The 19413-nt window shown below is 43.4% G+C and overlaps 1 protein-coding gene across 1 annotated transcript in view; it reads right to left on the bottom strand.

Moving 5' to 3' along the window:
• The window catches only part of epha8 (eph receptor A8), a 570939-nt gene extending 551969 nt beyond the window's left edge, over positions 1-18970 (bottom strand). The window contains exons 1-2 of the mRNA XM_080181519.1: positions 18895-18970; positions 9106-9170 (exon numbers count right to left, since the gene is read on the bottom strand). Of these exons, the coding sequence (XP_080037645.1) occupies positions 9106-9170; positions 18895-18970 (141 nt within the window). The remainder of the gene's footprint in view (positions 1-9105; positions 9171-18894) is intronic.
• Positions 18971-19413: the final 443 nt, after the last annotated feature.

The following is a 19413-nucleotide window of genomic DNA, read 5'->3' as shown; positions in this document are numbered from 1 at the left end:
GCAGCAGGTGGTCAGGAAGGCGAATGGGATGCTGGCCTTCATAGCGAGGGGGATTGAATATAAAAGTAGGGAGGTCTTGCTGCAGCTGTATAGGGCACTGGTGAGGCCGCAGCTGGAGTACTGTGTGCAGTTTTGGTCGCCGCACTTACGCAAGGATATTTTGGCCTTGGAGGGAGTGCAGAGGAGGTTTACTAGGCTGATGCCGGAGTTGAGGGGGTTGAGCTACGAGGAGAGGCTGAATAAACTAGGCTTGTACTCGTTAGAGTTTAGAAGAATGAGGGGAGATCTCATTGAGACGTATTAGATGATGAATGGGATGGATAGGATAGAGGTGGAGAGACTCTTCCCGCTCAGAAAGGACAGTAGGACTAGGGGGCACAGCCTCAAGATAAAGGGGGGAGCGGTTTAGAACGGAGTTGAGGAGGAACTTCTTCACTCAAAGGGTGGTGAATCTCTGGAATTCTCTGCCCGTTGAAGTGGTGGAGGCTGCCTCACTAAATATTTTTAAGACGCGGGTTGATGGGTTTTTGACAAGCGAGGGGATTAAGGGTTATGGGGAGAGGGCGGGAACGTGGAACTGAGACACGACAGATCAGCCATGATCTTATTGAATGGCAGGGCAGGCTCGAAGGGCTAGATGGCCTACTCCTATTTCTTATGTTCTTATATGGTGTGAAGGAATTACAGCAGTATGTTAACGATAGCTGTTAAATCTTTATAGTAGGCCTGTTTCCCATGCAATCCTGTACTACACTGCCAATGGAACTGGACAAACACTTAAATCCTGTGTGAGATTGTTAAGTTTGTTTTGAGGAAACTTTTAGAAATCTAACAGGCCCTGTGGGTTACCAGTGCTGAATTAGGGCAAAATTGAAGACTGCCTGCACTTAAAAGCAAAGGACCCAACCTGGAGCCTAGAAAGGTCTACAATAATGAAGGGAAACAAATCTAATAAAATCCCCCAGTGGTCAGATAAACATGTACAGTCTGGGATGACGGTCAGATAAAGCAGTCTGGGATGGCGGTGATCCATTGATTTAGCCTCAACGAGCATCAAATGCTTTCTTAAAGACAATACTTTCTGATATAGTTTTGTTTATTGATCCTTGTCAACGAGCATTAACCTTTAATATTGATTCACCGGATATACCACCCTAGAAACTGCAGGTTAAATCACAGCTATCTAGGTTAATGGATGGAATGGCAAATTGAGAGTTATATTTCATTGTCTGATACGGTAAGCAGATCTAAGATTCTTTATCGTCTAAGTCTGAAAACTTTCAAGCCATATTCATCTGCCCTATTCCTCCCAATGTGTCTTTGCTCTTCTGCAAACAAGCATTCTTATGAAGGGAAAGACATATAAACAAACCCACTGCGGGATTTGAAGTTAGATCAGACAAGACAGGTATCAGGAGACATAGGAGAAGGAGACTGGGACATCATAGAATCCCTACAGGGCAGGAAGAGGCCATTCAGCCTGCACCAACACCAATGCACCCCCCCGCCCCCCCCAGGCCCCATCCCCACTTAGTTACCCTGCTAATTTGTTTAACCTATCACATCCTGGGACACTAGGGGTTAATTTGTCCCATCAACTTAACCCACACATCTTTGGACTGTGGGAGGAAACCCATGCAGAACATGCAAACTCCACACAGACTAAAATTGGGAATTGAACCTAGGTCTCTAGCACTGTGAGGCAGCAGTGCTAAACATTGTGCCATCTTGTGAGGGGAGAGTTAAGTCTATAGAATTCCTACAGTGCAGAAGGAGCCATTCAGCCTGCATTGACAACAATCCCACCCAGGCCCTATTCCTGTAATCCTACATATTTACCCTGCTCGTCCCTCTGACACCAAGGGGCAATTTAGCATGGCCAATCAACCTGACCCACACATTTTGGTGTGTGAGGAAACCCATGCAGGCACAGGGAGGATGTGCAAACATCACGCAGGCAGTCACCCAAGGCTGGAATTGAACCCGGGTCCCTGGTGCTCTGAGACAGCAGTGCTAACTACGCGACTCATTAGAACAGGAGAGACTAGAAGCATAATGTGACCTTTTGTGGCAGAGCTGTGTTAAGGACTAGAGGTAAAATGGGATGTTTTGAGGAGAGGTTGAATGGAGCCAGTGGGAGGAGAGCAATGTGCAACAATCTTTTAGAATAATCTTAAATGATGCAATAACAGGCTACTAAAAACCTTATGTAATTCAGCAACTTTTAATTGTCAGCTGCCCATGGAAAAGATAGTGAAGTTCAGATGAGTTTGTAGCCTGTCTAGTATAGAGCAAAATGAGGGATTACTGCTAGATACTCCTATCTGATAATGGTCTATCTGCCTTGGTCTTAATCTACAATTGCTGCTCTTTTGCATGCCAAGTAAACAAACTCAAATAAACTTGGGGTAAATTAGAAGAACAGCCCCCCCAAAAAAGGAAGGGCCTTTATAAAAACTATCATTTCAAAGCAACAAAATCTACTTTTTCTCCTCCTAGTCAATGGTCCCATTCCAAGGTTAATTTACTGCTAAACAACGAGGCTATCCAGATGAGAATAAGCAACAGGAAATTTTTTTTATCCAGTTTGTTTAAAAACGTTACACAGTCAGCACGGTGGTTAACACCGTTACCCCACAGTGCCAGGGACCTGGGTTCGAGTCCCAGCTTGGATCAGTGTGTGGAGTTTGCACATTCTCCCCGTGTCTGCATGGGTTTCTTCCCCCAAATATATGGGGGTTAGGTTGATTGACCATGCTAAATTTCCCTTTGTTAGGGTGACTAAGATGATACATGGGGTTATGGAGGCTACAGCTTGGGTGGTCAACAGAGACTTGATGGGCCAGATGGCCTCCTTCTGTACTGTAGGGATCCTATGATTTGTTGGTGTGTGTTTTTTTTTGTTATCAATGCAACTCTTCTGCCTATGCCAACATTGCATATGCCCAGTCTTGTACGTTCAACATAACAGGATTATTTCAGCATTATAGTGTTATGAGTGCACAAAAGGAGGCCACACAGTGCAATGGGGCTGTGTATAATGATATAATACCCCATGTACAGACCCACGTACTACAGGTTTTTTTGAGTAGGGGGAAGAAAACTTGAACCCCACTGTGCATTCTTTTCAAGTGCAGAAGGAGTGCAAGAGACACCAATTTCTAGTGCTATCTCCTTTATCCTTGAAACAACATCCATATGGGATCAGGCCACATCGCTGCCGACTATCTGGAACAGGCATATGATAATGAGGGCCTTCTTTTATGATTGGCACTGAAAATTGTTTGAAGTAAGAGCACTGCTAGGTGTATGTACAGAAGACAGACAGTAAGCTAATCTTGTGTGTTCAGAGACAAGAAGATAGTCGTGGAAACCTTAATCAAGGAAGGAGCCATCTAAGAAAGTAAATGATGGGGAAAAAGGTAAATCTCAAAACATTACTTTAAATTATGAGGACGGAACAAGGGGAAAAACAGCTTTAAGCCAATAAATTGCTGAAATGAGCACTAGATAGTTCAGTGAAAAGCATTCCTGCAGCTGGTTCTGAGATAAGCAGCGCCTCTTTTGTAACCAGAATAGAATAATTCCGACTGAGGAGATGACAAGTGCTCTTTGTGACTCCAGTAAACTGAACATTTCTTAAAAATAAGCCATTACAAAACCAAAGCTCTGCAGCCAATGAAGTACTTCCGAAACGTAATCAATTTTGCAACGCAGGAAACACAGCGACCGATTTGTGCACAGTAGACTCCAGCGCTGGGTATTAACTAGATCATTTGTTTCCATAATGTTGGTTGGAGGACAGACCAGGGAGAATTCCGTTTTTCTTTGGAGTTACAGGTATTTACAAGAACAGCATGACCATGGCCCAAATTTGGATAACTCCATGCTCTCAGTGAGAGACTACAGAGATACAGTTGCGAGAGAAACAATTGTTTTGAAATGAGAAATCTTATTTTCTCCTGATATTTTGTCACAGGATGGAAGCATTTTATGGTATGCCTGTTGCTGCTCCTGGCATGCCTTCCTGCACTCTTCTTTGATTCAATATCTTGATGCTAATGAATAGTGGAGTATAGGCCAAGCAATGAGATTACAGATTGTAGCTGCCTACAATTTGTATGTTGCTGGTGGCACCCACGAGGTGCTGTGCGCTCAGTTTTGAGCTGCAAAATCTGGTCCGAATTAGTTACGTTTTCGCATCCAATATTTCTTGGAAACATTTTGGAAGTTTTCAAAGCATTTTCATTTGCTCTGAGTTCAGCAGTGTAAACTTGCACTCAATGGACAAAAAAAAACACCTGAAGTTATTGGGTTGCAATTAATGCATTTATACAAATATTCCTAGAATGACGCTGTGAGATCTGGAGAAACCAGACTGAATTCTACAGCAGAGTTGAGATACACCTTGGCCAGCTGCACAGGTATGACATTCCATTTACAGCAATATTACCACCTGTAAATCAGGAGTGTGATGGAATATTCCCCACTTGCCTGGATGAGTGCAGCTCTAACACTCAAGAAGCTCGACACTATCCAGGACAAAGCAACCCACCCACCACATTATACATTCATTTTGACTACCACTGATGAAGAGGCAGACATGATTCTCCACTCTGCAGGATAGAACATTCCAGCGCAGTACAGGCCCTTCGGCCCTCGATGTTGCGCCGACCAGTGGATCCAATCTAATGACCCTCTAACCTAAACTATTCCAATGTTATCCATATGCCTATCCACTGACCATTTGAACGCCCTTAAAGTTGGCGAGTCCACAACTGCTGCAGGCAGGGCATTCCACGACCTTACTACCCTCTGAGTAAAGAACCTACTTCTGACATCTGCCCTATAATTACCACCCCTCAATTTAAAGCTATGTTCCCTCGTGTTAGCCATCACCATCCGAGGAAAAAGGCTCTCACTCTCCACCCTATCTAACCCTCTGATCACCTCGCATGCCTCAATTAGGTCACCTCTTAACCTTCTTCTCTCTAACGAAAATAACCTCAAGTCCCTCAGCCTTTCCTCATAAGACCTTCCCACCATACCAGGCAACATCCTGGTAAACCTCCTCTGCACCCTTTCCAATGCCTCCACATCTTTCTTATAAAGCGGCGACCAGAACTGTACGCGATACTCCAAGTGCGGCCGCACCAGAGTTTTGTACAGTTGCAACATGACCTCATGGCTCCGAAATTCTACCAATAAAAGCTAACATACCGTACACCTTAACAACCTTATCAACCTGGGTGCCAACTTTCAGGGAGCAATGCACATGTACACCAAGATCTCTCTGCTCGTCGACACTACCAAGAGTCCTTTCATTAGCCCAATATTCTGTACTCCTGTTACTCTTACCAGAGTGAATCACCTCACACTTTTCCGCATTCAACTCCATTTACCACCGATCAGCCCAGCTCTGCAGCTCATCTATGTCCTATTTATTATCTATTAACGCTCAAGAAGCTCGACACCATCCAGGACAAAGCAACCCATCCACCACAATAAACATTCATTTTGACTACCACTGATGAGCAGAAGCAGACGTGATCCTCCACTCTGCAAGATGCATTGCAGCAACTCACCAAGGCTCCTTGGAGGGCACCTTCCAAATTCATGACCCCTACCATCTAGGAAGACAAGAGCAACAGATACATGGGAACACCATCTGCTGGAAACTCTCCTCTGAGCCACTCACCATCCTGATTTTGGATTGGTGTCACTAAAAATCCTGGAATTCTCTCCCTTGCAGCCCTGTGCGTGCACCTACACCTGAACAACTGCAGCAGTTAAGGGATGAACAATGCATACAGGCCTAAGCAGTGAAGCAAACATCCCTTAGATGAACGAAAAAACCCACCAGCTAACTCATCACAGGCTGGGAATTCTGTGGAGTGTAACTGCAGCTTGACAGCCTTTGGTTCAGAGACATTGAGCTACAGACTGCGCTGAAAACACTGCAAAACATTATGGTGGGGGAAAGAGGTAACCAGGATATAGAAATGGTTTGGGTTGTCATGAGAAATGATCAGGTCTGGTAAGTTAGAGTATAAAAGAGATATTATCCAAAAATGTGCAGGCTAGGTTGACTGGCCATGCTAAAATTGCCCTTAGTGTCCTGAGATGTGTAGGTTAGAGGGATTAGTGGGTAAATATGGAGGGATATGAGGGTAGAGCCTGGGTAGGATTGTGGTCAGTGCAGACTTGATGGGCCAAATGGCCTCTTTCTGTACTGCAGAGATCCTAACTTGTCCCAGGGCTGAAATGGTCACTACGAGAGGACACGCAGGTTTAAGGTGCTGGGGAGCAGGTACAGAGGAGATGTCAGGGGTAAGTTTTTCACTCAGAGGGTGGTGAGTGAGTGGAATCGGCTGCTGTCGGTGGTGCTGGAGGCGGTGAACTCGCTGGGGTCTTTTAAGAGACTTCTGGATGAGTACATGGGAATTAATGGGATTGAGGGTTATAGATAGACCTGGTAGGTATGGATACGATCGGTGCAACTTGTGGGCTGAAGGGCCTGTTTGTGCTGTAGTGTTCTATGTTCTAAGATATTGACAGCTTGCCAGAAAGGTGCGATTATAATAATGAGTATTTTAATCCTGTATATAGGCTAGAGGAAAAAAAAAATCAGATGGGCAAAAGGTAGCAAAGATGAAGAGCTCATACCACATTTTCAAGGTAATTTCTTAGAACAGTACACTCTGGAACCAGAGGGCAGGCTATACTAGACAGGCAATGAAATAGGATTAATTGATGGCATATGTGCTTCAGGGATAGATCAATAGAGGTTCAGCGAGACTCATAACAGGACATGCACACACGTCAGAAGATTGGAAAGGATAAAAACACAAACATTGATTAGAATATGAGAGAAAGCTAGCCAGAAAGAAGAGTACCTGTGTATATTTAAATAAAAATAAACAAATTGAGTATTGCCAGATGCATTTTCTATTGGACCAATGATAATGGAAAGTGGGCCAATGAATTAAACAGATATTTTACATCAGTCATCACTATAGAGAACAGAAATAACATCCCAGAAATAGCAGGAAGGGAGAAACTGTTTTAAAGTAAGAGGTCGTGCATTAAAGAGGAGGAGAATTATTTTCCCTGGAGTGTTTCTGGAACCCTGTTCTTTGCATGGCAGTCTTTGAATATTTTTAAGGCAGGGCTAGATGGATTCTTAGTAATCAAGGGGTGAAAAGATTATTGGGGGCAGGCAGGAATGTGGGGTTGAAGGTTACAATCCGATCAGTCATGGTCTAATTGAAAAGGTGGAACAGGCTGAGTGGCCTGCTCCTAATTCATGGGCTTGGATGTTCAGCTCCTGACTCCCCCAAAACCTGTCCATCTACAGGGCACAAGTCAAGGGTGTAATGGAATAGTCTCCACTTGCCTGGGTGAGTGTAATAAGCTTAAATCATCCAGGACAAAGCAGCTTGCTCGACTAGCACCCCATCCACAGATATTCAATCCCTTCACCACCAACGCACTGTGGCAGTCATGTGTACCATGTCAAGGATGCACAGCAGGATCTCGCCAGCACCTTCCAAACCCCCCATCTCTACCATTTGGAAAGACAAAAGACAGCAGACACATGGGACCACCACCACCACTGGGAAGTTCCCCCTCCAAGTCACTCGCCATCCTGAATGTATCACTGTGGCTGGGATACATTCCTGGAACTCCATTCCTAACAGCACTGTGGGTGTACCTACACCACAATAACCACAGCCATTCAAGAAGACAGATCACCACCACATTCTCAAGGACAATTCAAGATGGACATAAATGCTGGCAAAGCCAACAACACCCACATCCTATGAATGAATAAAATAAAGACTTGATGCATATTTCATAGTCTTAGGAGGCCACTGTAGCAGTTGTATTTGATTAAATCTTTTGGAAAAATCACAAGTAATATTTTCTTATTCTGAACAGTTTTGAATAATTGAACTGACTTTGTACTGATAGTGTTTGAGACTCAATAAATGCTGTGGGTGAGAATTATAAAGTCCTTTCCTAGCCTCAGTGCTGATTCTCCAAGCTTGACTCCCACCCTTTACTTCTTACCCACCCAAATTGCCCTTCTCTAGAATTGGGCCAAATGGCAGATAATGCTCAACTGCTTCGGATTTCCGAGTGATGTGATAACGGCATTATTCATTAAAATATGGTGCAGCTCTGATTAGATCAGTAGCTCCAGCAGATGGAATGTGGGATGCCAAAGAGTGGTGGGCGTGTGTCTCTGCAATTAGACTCGAGCTTGAATCAAGTGAATTCTCACTTAGGTAGATGAAGACTTACATTGAGGTGAGAATAAGCTTGAGGGTGGGAGAAGAGAAGAATGGAAAAAAAAAATCAGAATGAATTGTACAAACGTTAACCACATAGGTATCAGACACTCCGAACGCTGTTTCACATATCAGCTACAGCAGAATTCTGATGTACACTCATCTAAGCACAGGCAGCTAGCAGACTAATTGAATTATGAGAAGTTAATGAAACCAGTTACATTTCAATGTAGTGTAAAATGAAGTCGTTAAAAACCAGTGCTACAAATTAAACCCAGTTAAGATGATTCACTTTGGACCATAATTCTTTTCTGTGTTTATAACTCCCTGGGGTATAATTGTGTTCACCTAATGCCACTTCTACCAGCACTTCACAGATTTACACCGAGTCCCTGGGGGCAGGCAGTGCCCTGGGAAATTACCTGCTGCACACAATGTGGCATCCCTCATTGATATCACGAAAGAATGTCGCAAACTAAATTTCTTCCCCATAATCTATCAAACACAACAATCAGCCGATGGTGTTTTAACAGCAATAACCCAAGAGCGAGAACAGGAATTCAGAAAAAAAAAAATCACCACAAAGTTCAACAAAAGCATCCCACAAGTGAAACTAACTGTATGGCTTCTAACTTCAGACCGATTAACAGATCAAAAAGGTAAGTATTTAATCACTTAAAGCAAGGTTGGACTGAAAAGAGAAGCATACAATCAGTCGATACAGATTTATAACTACTTGAACTTCTGACAGTTTGCATATTATAAATAAAAATCCTTCTATTAAATCAATGCTTGCAGTAAAGTCACTTACCCCATTGTGAGGATAAGTCAGCCATCCCCAATCTCCTTGTATTGATGCTGTATCTAGCAGATTAACTGAAATATAGAAGAATTTTTTCTCATGTACAGTTTATAGCATGAAAAAATCTTTTGCCCTTTTTTTAAAATATACTGATACAACGTGTAGACCATTTTTATACAAGGTCTATTAGTGTACATAAGGGCTTACTTTAAAAAAATTAAGAACTCACTTGACATAGCATCTGAGCCAATCTACAGTAATAGTTGAAAATTTTTACCACCAAGTTAAACTAAAATTACCTCGCTGTAAGGCAAACATATTTCCATCAACTTTAAAATTCACTGGGCCCTTCCGAAAGAATGATCCGTCTCCAGATCATTAGTTCACACCCGAGAGATGTCTCTCTGCTTTGTAAGATTAGCTCCAGCGTAAGGTAACATAACTGCAGAGCATTTTCTGCAGGTACTCAGATAACATAAGCAGACTGGGTGAATTGTTCGATTCGGAGGCCAGGTTAGGAGAGAGTTACACACTCCACTTGATTAACAGTAAAATTCCCCACGTTAACCTGGAAATATCTGAAGCTGGAGAATAGCAGATATTGATGCAAATATCTGGTCAGGTTTAATCCAAGTACTCAGCTCCATTTGCCAGGGCATTTTTAGATTGATAAAAAGACTAATCAACCCCCATGTGCCCCTCAGGGTTTGAGGGGGTCACTGATGCAAGGAATATATTAGCGTAGAGGGAAAGGGGAGGACTTGCATTGATATTGCACCCTTGACAACCACAGAAAATCCAAATAAAACTAAAGCAAAATACTGCAGATGCTAAAAAAAATTCTGGAATGAAATCTGAAAATATCACCTGTGAGGAACTGAAAATAGCCAGTCTCTCCCTGCATGGATGCTGCCAGATCTGTTGTTCATTGCTGGGATGTGGGTGTCACTGGCTGGGCCAACATTTATTGCCCAGTCCTAATTGCCCTTGCAGGGGGAATTAAGAGTTAACCAGATGCAGGCCAGCCCAGATCAGGACAGCATATTTCTGTCTCCAAAAGGATATTAGTGAACCAAATTGGTTTATATGACAATCAACATTTTTGATCACTAGACTTCATAGAAATCATAGAAACACTACTGTACAGAGGGGCCATTTGGCCCATCGAGCCTGCACCAACCACAATCCCACCCAGGCCCTATCCCCACATCTTTACATATTATACCCACTAATCCCTCTAACCTACACATCTCAGGACACTGAGGGCAATTTTAATCATGGCCAATCAACCAAACCCGCACATCTTTGGACTGTGGGAGGAAACCTGAGCACCCGGAGGAAACCCACGCAGACACGAGGAGAATGTGCAAACTCCACACAGACTTTTAAATATAGGACTTCTATTGAATTCAAATTTCACCATCTGCCATGGTGGGATTCAAACCCGGGTCTCTAGCCTGGTGACACCACTTCTAGTTCAAAACAACAAGTAATTTAGCCAGTGCTGTTATAAAATAATAGACTCCTAATTGGGCTGAAAGAGGCCATTCAGCCTATTGAGTCTCCAAGGACTGAGTATCTTATCCAGGTCCAATCCCCGCACCGTCCCATCCTTGTAATTCCCTGCATTTACCCCGATAACCCATCTAACTAGAGCACCAGGAGGAAACCCATGCAGACATGGGTAGAACATGCATAATCCATACATCACTCAAGGCCAGAATCAAACCTGGGTCCCTGGCAGTAGTACTAACCACTTTGTCACTGTGCCACTCATGTAAGAAACATAGCTGCCAGTTTATGAACAGAAATGGTCAAATAATTTGATTTAGTGATGTTCAGTGAGGAATGACTTCCCTGATCTTCGAAATATTTGAAAAGTCCAATCACATTTATCCAGGCAAGTTCTAGTATGGAGTTAGGCTCGATACAAAGTGATTTTGCGTTGTGTTTCAGTGACTGTTTCAGCTTATGGCTGCCCGTTAACCTTTAGAATATCACATTAAACAGTAGTTTAAAGTTTAGTTTATTAGTGTCACAAGTAGGCTTACATTAACACTGCAATGAAGTTACTGTGAGAATCCCCCAGTCACCACACTCCGGCGCCTGTTCGGGTTCACTGAGGGAGAATTTCGCATGGTCAATGCACCTAACCAGCACGGCTCTTTGGACTGTGGGAGGAAATCAGAGTACCCTGGGGAAACCCACGCAGACATGGGGAGAAGTGTGCAGATTCCGCACAGACAGCAATCCAAGGTAGGGGTGGAAGCTAGGCCCTCGGTGTTGAGAGGCAGCGGTCTCACACTGACTCCTGGCAACAGAAGAAACAGATTCAAAAGATCCCCAGCACCCCCGATTTAATCTATTGCATTAAATCCAGTTGCTTCCTGTTGCTGTCAGGGTATTGGAAGGAGAAATACAAGATCAGTGATGGGGATTTGACTGTTCGATTTATGAAAAACCTGCCTGATTTACATCCCATCTGATTTTCATTGACTTCAATAGAAAATGGAGCCGGCTAGAGTGTACAATGAGGGATTGATTCACTATCGTCACTTTTGTACTATTTGGCAAGGTACGTTGGGCTTCTGAGTGTTGCTAACTCCCAGACTGAATTTAAGATTTTCACAAGAGAAATTCTCTCCAATATACAATATAAATGGGAAATCAAAAAACATTAGCAAGTAAATGAAAATTCAATCCTCAAAAATATTCCACTGTAGTTGTATTAATCTAACAAACAACATTCAAATGGATGGTTCAAAGGAACATTTTGTTTGATGGGAATAGAGCTAGAATGGATGTAAAGTGGGTGATATCTTTGAAAATGATGCATTGGTCTCTTGAAGCAATGAATAAAATGGATCAGTGTAAGGCGTTATCAGCTGAATATCACCAGTTTACACTGTTACCTTGTTACCTCCACCCAGAGAGCAGAGAGAAAGTGAATTTCACTGACAGCTGTAGTGGTTGGAGCCGTATTAATGTGAGATTTGAATCAGGGAAACATTCAGCTTAGAATAAGGCCATTCAGCCCGTCATGTATGTGCCGATTCTAACTAATTTTCCACCTCTTGACCGTTGCAGCACTTGTAGAGCATATTCAAGAGATTTTAAAATATGGTCAGGGTTTCTATCTCCCTCTCTCCTCCCTTTGTTCAGGCAGTGAGTGTCAGACCCCAATCGCCCTGAGTGAAAATATTCCCCCACAAAACCCCTCTCACCTTTTATACCAAATCCATTGTGCCTGGTTACAGACCCCTCAAAAGGGGAGAGGTGGGTAGCACCTTCTCTCCAAACCCCTCATTATTTTATACAATTCCCTCCTCAGACAATCTAATCCTTGCCTTAATGTGGACAACAGGGTACAGTGAACGGGAGAGGGATGAGGTGGTATCAAGAATCTACAGTGGGAGGAAGTTAATGTAGACTTTAAACTCCAGCATTTATCTGTTGGGCCAAATTTGTTTTGTTCTTTACATTCTACATACGTAAAGAGATGTGAAAAAAATATAGTTTATCACAAAATTAAGCACAAAGAGGCCATTTGGCCCATATCTGCGCTAGCTCTCCAAATGACCATCACGACTCAATGCCACTCCCCTACACATTAAATTTTAAATGTATGAATTAGTGTCACAAGTAAGTTTACCTTAACACTGCAATGAAGTTACTGTGAAAATCTTAGTTGCCACACTCCGGTGCCTGTTCAGGTACACTGAGGGATAATTTAGCATGGCCAATGCACCTAACCCACACAGACATGGGAAGAGTGTGCGGACTCTGCACAAACAGTCACCCAAGTCGGGAATCGAACCCGCGTCCCTGGTGTTGTGAAGCAGCAGTGCTAACCACTGCGCCACCTTGAATGTTTCAATTGAACCTGCCTCTGCTACACTTCCAGACAGATCCCAACCACTCACTGGGTGAAAAATGTTTTTTTTCCCCTCACCACATTTGCTTTTTTTTTCCCCCTCAAATCACATTAAATCGGTGTCCCCTCATTCTTGATCCTGTTACAAGGCAGAACAATAAGTTATAACCAAAAGAGAATGCTGGAAAATCTCCACAGTAATTTGCATTTAAACAATAATTGATACATGCGACAAGGAACAGGCTCCATTTACAAGTCCAGGCAGCAGGCGATTGACTGGGTGGTCCATCCTGACTGTCTGCCCCTTACCCTGGCTACATTCGTGGCCAGGTGCCCCTGGAGAGGGAGCATGCGGTGTCCACAGGCGCAGTTATGCCCACTGGGCACCGCAAGGACTGGGATGTGTTATAGACCCTGACAATCACATTTTGATTTGATGTGTCTTAAGTTTCCTTTGTACCTTTGTTTTTGTTCAGGCCATTCCCCTTCCTTTTGTGGAGCTGCCCCTTTTACTTTGTCCTAATTTGAGTTTGTCTATTTGGTTTGACCTTAAAAGAGGACAAGGAACAGGCTCACAAGTGGTCAAGTTGAAACAGCAAGAACAGGTACGGTGGCACAGTGGTTAACAATCCTACCTGACCAGGGGCCCAGGTTCGATTCCCAGCTTGAGTCACTATCAGTGGGGAGTCTACATGTTCTCCCTGTGCAGGTTTCCGCTGGATGCTCCTGGTTTCTCCCACAATCTAAAGATGCGCAGGTTAGGTGCATTAACTGTGCTAGGTTCTCCCTTAGCGTATCTGAACAGGAGTGTGGCGACTAGGGGATTTTCACAATAACCTCTGCAATGTTAAGCCGGCTTGTGACACTAATAAAAAAAGTCACATCGTGCGAATAAGCCCCCCACACCATCTCAAATAACCAACAGATTTACCATAGGGAGAGGTAACTGAGTGGGTGAATTGACACCAGGAACAGTCGAACTTCCATACCCCACTCCCCCTCCCTAATCCACCCACTTTGTATTAGCACAAATGGGGGGGGGGGGGGGGTGCACGGACCCTGCCCAGGTCCATGTGAATTGCACCCGCTCTAGCTCCCAAACATCGCTCCAGCCCAACGAGCGGTTGTTTTTGGCTACCTGTCCCGCACAGGACTGGGAAACGCAAAACCTTTTTTGCTAAGCTTGTATTAAAGGCGGGGGGGCGGGGGAATAAAGATTTAGAAGATATAGCCAGGGGGTAAAGATTTCCGGATTCCAGCCCCCACAGGGATGTGTGTCCTTGGTTCCAAGCTGAAGGTGCCTTCATTTTAGATGTGTGTGACCTTTAGTACTGGAGTCGGATTTGCACGCAGAGCCTGCTCTCAGCCCAGCCTGCGAAACTTTTAAATCCGTTCCCTGTACTATTTTGGATAGGGAGGCTTTACTTTTCAGCATTCGGCAAATACTAAAAGTGGAGGGAAAGGGTTATCCGCTGTTTGGTGCGAATCAAAACTAAAGGAAGGGAAAAAGTTTATTTATTGTCACAAGTAGGCTTACATTAACACTGCAAATTAAATTTAGTGAAAAATCTCCTAGGAAATTGGATAAACAGAAGGGGAGAAAGGATCTCTTGCAGAGGATAGAGATTCCTGAAATTATTCCCCTGTATATATTTTAAGCATTTCTATGTCATTCTTTAATTTTAGTGTTTTGAGACAAAATAAACTGGAGCCTGACTTTAAAGTCCCTCTCAATTTTTAACTAATTAAATTGTTTATTTGGCGTTAATGATAAACTAGGGCAGCCCACGAACAGAGCAGTGTGTGTGTGTCAGTAAGTTAACAATCTCTTCAGGAGGGGGATAATATCAGCCAGTGTTAATTCAGAGAGGAAAAAGAAAGACTCACTTCTAATTCAATCGACTAATTGTTTCACTGTCCCGATAGACCAGCTCAGACAACCGAGCCTGGGCTGCTACAACCCCGAGTGTGGAGGTGGGAGGATTGTGCTTTAAACCAGCGGCTGTTGGTAACTAACCCGTTTGACTCCAGCCCAGCCCAGCCTGGGCGCGGTGTATTCGGGGCAGCGGCTTATGGGACAGTTTAATTAGAGCGATTAAGGACATGAAACAATCAAAAAGATCAGATTGGGAACACTGAACTGCGATTCTAATTCCCAGAAAAGGGAGGGACAGGAGAAAATGAATCCACTTTGGATAGTGAATTATTTAAACCCAGCCACAGCAGGTTTTTGTAACGGGGAAAATACAGTGAACTTCCTGCTATTGGAGCGAGTGAGGCCTCGCTGCGTCTAAGTGAACAGCACCGTGCGTCTGCTAGTCCATAAAATAATAAAAAAATTATTACGAATGCTGAAACCGAAAGAGAAAATGCTGGAAAATCTCAGCAGGTCTGGCAGTATCTGTAAAGGAGAGAAAAGAGTTGACGTTTCAAGTCCAGGTGACCCTTTGTCAAAGCTAAAAGGAACACCAGTGTGAGTCTTTACAACTAACCAGCTATTCAAGTCTTAAAGATGTCGACAATGTGAGTGGAAAGAGCGTTAAGCACAGGTTAAAGAGATGTGTATGGCCTCCAGACAGTACAGTAGTGAGGTTTTGCAAACCCAGGCAAGTCATGGGGGGCCACAGATAGTGTGACATGAACCCAAGATCCCTGTTGAGACCGTCCTCATGTGTGCGGAACTTTGGCTATCAGTTTTTGCTCAGGTTAGTTGTAAAGACTCGCATTCTAATCAGTAATCTGTAAACTGTGTGCGCTGTTATATGTTCTGTCTGAGGCCAGAACTCTCCATTCACCCGACGAAGGGGCAAACCCCGAAAGCTTGTGAGTTTACTATCAAATAAAGCAGTTAGACTTAAACCTGGTGTTGTCAGACTTCTTACTGTGGCACCCACTCGCTCAGGCGTTGACTTGTGTAGGGATTACTGTCCTTGGAGCGGGACAAGTTTAGATGCGACTCGGGTTCAAAAAAATCCGCAAAATTTGGATTGAGGGCGAACAGGCGGCGGATATAAAACCGCAATCGGATGTTGGAATATTTTATATTCTGGCACTTGTGGTCTGAAGGGCAAATTCAACAGGAACTTTCCAAATGGAATTGGAGAAAAAAAATAACGTTGGCGGGAAAGGAGCTGGGATAAATCCGATGGCCATCCCACCCTGAAACTGCACTGGGGCGAACAGTCTCATTCTGTAACAAACCACCATTCTGTATTTTTCAGCCCCCATTTTATATATTCGATATTGAGTCTTTAATACCTTGTCACAAGGTTTAGACTTGTTAATACACAAATACTGCAGTTTAAACATGATTTATCTGGTGGTTTATTGGTTACAATTGAGTTTGTGAATTGTGTTGCATGTTAGTGTAATTTAAAAAGGTCATTTGCAGTAATTCCACTAGGATAATTACAGGATATATAATGACTAAGTAATGTGATCTTCCGTCTCATTGAAGAGGAGAGGAGCGGGCAGTGTGTTAATTAGTGTTTCTGATACACCTTTTGTGATGAATATTCTGTGTCCGTTCTCGTTCAGTAGCCCTCATCGTTCTGGCCACTTAAAATCCCACTCCTGACATCTCTAAACGGGATTAGATAGACCCAGGGACAAAACAGTCAGGGGAGCGGGTAAATCATCTAGGGTGAGAGAAACGGGGGGGGGGGGGGGGGCGAAGAGACACTTCTAGAATTCACGCCAGATTAATTTCATTATAGCCTCAACATTTTAGCAGGGATCTTGCCTGGAAGATGCTGGTGTGAAAGAAAGTTGGGAGATATTAACAGTGCAGGTTAAATCCCGCATTTAGCCCACAGCCTAACCCGCATCCCACTTCAGTTCTTCGACGGTGGGTCAACTTCGAAGGGAGGTCGGTTCAAGCGCTCGAAGTATAACTCTTGTCCCTTTGGAAACGCTTGATCACACGGGGCAGATTGGATTATTACAAATAGAGTTCTGCAAATGTAACTAAATTATTGGGGTTGAAATTGAGTCAAAGCATTTGTTCATAGAAAAAAAATCAGAGGAAGGAGAATCTCAAATTAGAAAACTTTAACCGGCGCTAACTATTGTCCCTTGCACTGGTGGGAATGTTATAAACCTATTTTAACTGTAACTTAAGGGGAAAAAAAAACAAATCTCTTTAGTTTGAAGTGGATACAGGGGACGATTTGAAACTTACATTAATTAAATTGCACGTCGGTCATTCACTCGGAGTGTGCCAGCACTAAATAAAATGTTTTCAGCACTTAGCCACTCAATTAATTTCGGAGTTTAATATTAATTTGATGGCGTTGCCCGTTTTATTTCAATAAATGTAATAAAGGTGCAACCGTTTCGACTATAAAACCATCCCCGCTTTTTAACAATGATATTTATGGAAATATGAATAACGTGTGTGTCCATTGAACGGCACTGCCTTCCTGGGAGAAGGATTGTGGATATCTCATCGAAAGGCACTGGCCTCTACATTTGAGATATCCACAATCTGAAGTGGAGAGAGAAAATGCTGGAAATGCTCAGCAGGTCAGGCAGCATCTGTGGAGAGAGAAAGAGAGTTAACCTGCTGGGTGTTTGCAGTTTGTATTAAATAAGACTCGGAGTTACTGACTGAAACTGATAGCGAGGGGAGGGTAACAGAGCGCAAGATAAACTGCGAAATAAAACTGTTTGGGGCGGGGATAAATACCATCAGTAAAAATAATTTTACTAAAAAAAAGTAGACTTTTTTTGTTTGTGTCTGGCTTTGGGAAACAGTATAACATCTACACAAAGGATACGCAAAAAATTATGTCCAAGTGTCTATTTGTACAAGTCTGGGTGGTTAATTGATTTCTATTCAATTTCACAAGCTAAAACAGCCCCCACACCAACTCCACATCGCCTGAAAAAGGGGTTCGTATTTTAGTAGAATAAAGAAAAGTGAAGCATTTCTCGCCCTGTGTGGAGTTGTCAATGAACAGATCTTACCTGGTCCTTTACACTGGAGTCAGAGACGGTAAAAGAATTCGAGTTTGCTGTTTCTCTGCATGTTAACATTATACATGGAGCAGAATGAGCTAGACGTTATTAATGCTAATTCTAAACATTATTACTTTAAAAGTTTGGCTTTTAAAAAGGCGAGAAGTTTAATTTCCTCAGACATTTTGAATTTAGAGAGTCGGACAAGTGTTTAATCCAACTCCCTGGCGCTTCATTAGTTGGGAATCGGTCAAATTCCACAACAATCCCAACTCTCAAAGTTTGGAAATAATTCCAGTGTTTCAAAATAAAACATCCACCTCTAGATTAACTTGTAAATTCGCATTGTTTAGAAGCCAGGTGTCGAAGCTTTTATTGAATGTCAACACTCCCTTCCCCCCAGACCATGATAGTGTGTCAGGGTTGGAGATATATTTACAAATAGGCACATCACCTAAACTGGTGTCTACAGTTAATCCCAACGAGACGTGGACTTTTATTTCTGTGTATAAATGTTTATGCCTAGGTAGAATTATTTGAAGTGCTGATATTGATGGAGTGTTAGCGTGCTCCGGGGAGCTGCTGTTTTGTACGGGTGAATCCCGGTTATAAACCTACCCCAGTCTGTAACCCCCATTGCCTCTCCCTGTATAAAAGTAACCCCAACAGTAACACACACTCCGCATCACTGTAACCCTGTTTTAATAGCAGATGATTTGCACCAGCGAAGATGTATTCTTAACAACCCTGCCTAGTTAACACCATACTGATAGGTTGCAGTGCTCGGTTTGGGAGCACTTTGTGTTCCCGATTTTATGCGGAAACATTTTTTTTTTGAGAAGAAAGATCCCTTTAAATCCTGAAAACAGGATCTGACCATCCTTCTCTCTCTCTGCGTTACATTGCGATCAGTTTGACATTCCAGTTCTAATTGTGGTGAGGCGCCGGGCGATATGATCTCTTACCTTCGTTTGGTGGAAAGTAGATGCAGTGTGATGTACAGAACATGTCCCACAGTAATAGCCAGAGCCACCGTCCCATCGCTGCTGCTGCTGCTGTTACCGCTGCGGCCAGTCTGTGTACACAAACACACCAGCTGGAGTGGATGTGACTCGCTCTCTGTACACTTAAAACTGCAGCAGCGAGCAACCGAGAGGAGGGACATCAGCCCCCTTCCACCTGTCAGTCACAGCCACCGGCCCAATCATACCCTCAACAGGCATCACAACACCCAATGACAGACCGGGAAATCGAAGCTCATAGTCCAATCACAGCAGCCAGGCCAAACCCGGTTGAATTTCAGACAGGAAATGGGACGGAATATTCCAGCATTTTAACTACTGCACAGAACATCCGAAATGTCCCCCCCTCCCCTGTTTGTCCAGATTGCAATCAGCATCCCTCACTCTGGGGTGCTGCCTCCCCTTTAACCCACTCCCTGATCTTCAAAGCTGAACTTTTAATTCGTGTCAGTTGCTGAAAAC

The sequence above is a fragment of the Carcharhinus amblyrhynchos genome, unplaced genomic scaffold, assembly GCF_965287045.1.
Source record: "Carcharhinus amblyrhynchos unplaced genomic scaffold, sCarAmb.v2.hapA scaffold_41, whole genome shotgun sequence".
NCBI lineage: Eukaryota > Metazoa > Chordata > Chondrichthyes > Carcharhiniformes > Carcharhinidae > Carcharhinus > Carcharhinus amblyrhynchos.
The sequence above is the reverse complement of the archived record's forward strand: the minus strand, read 5'-3'. Positions and strand labels throughout refer to the sequence as shown.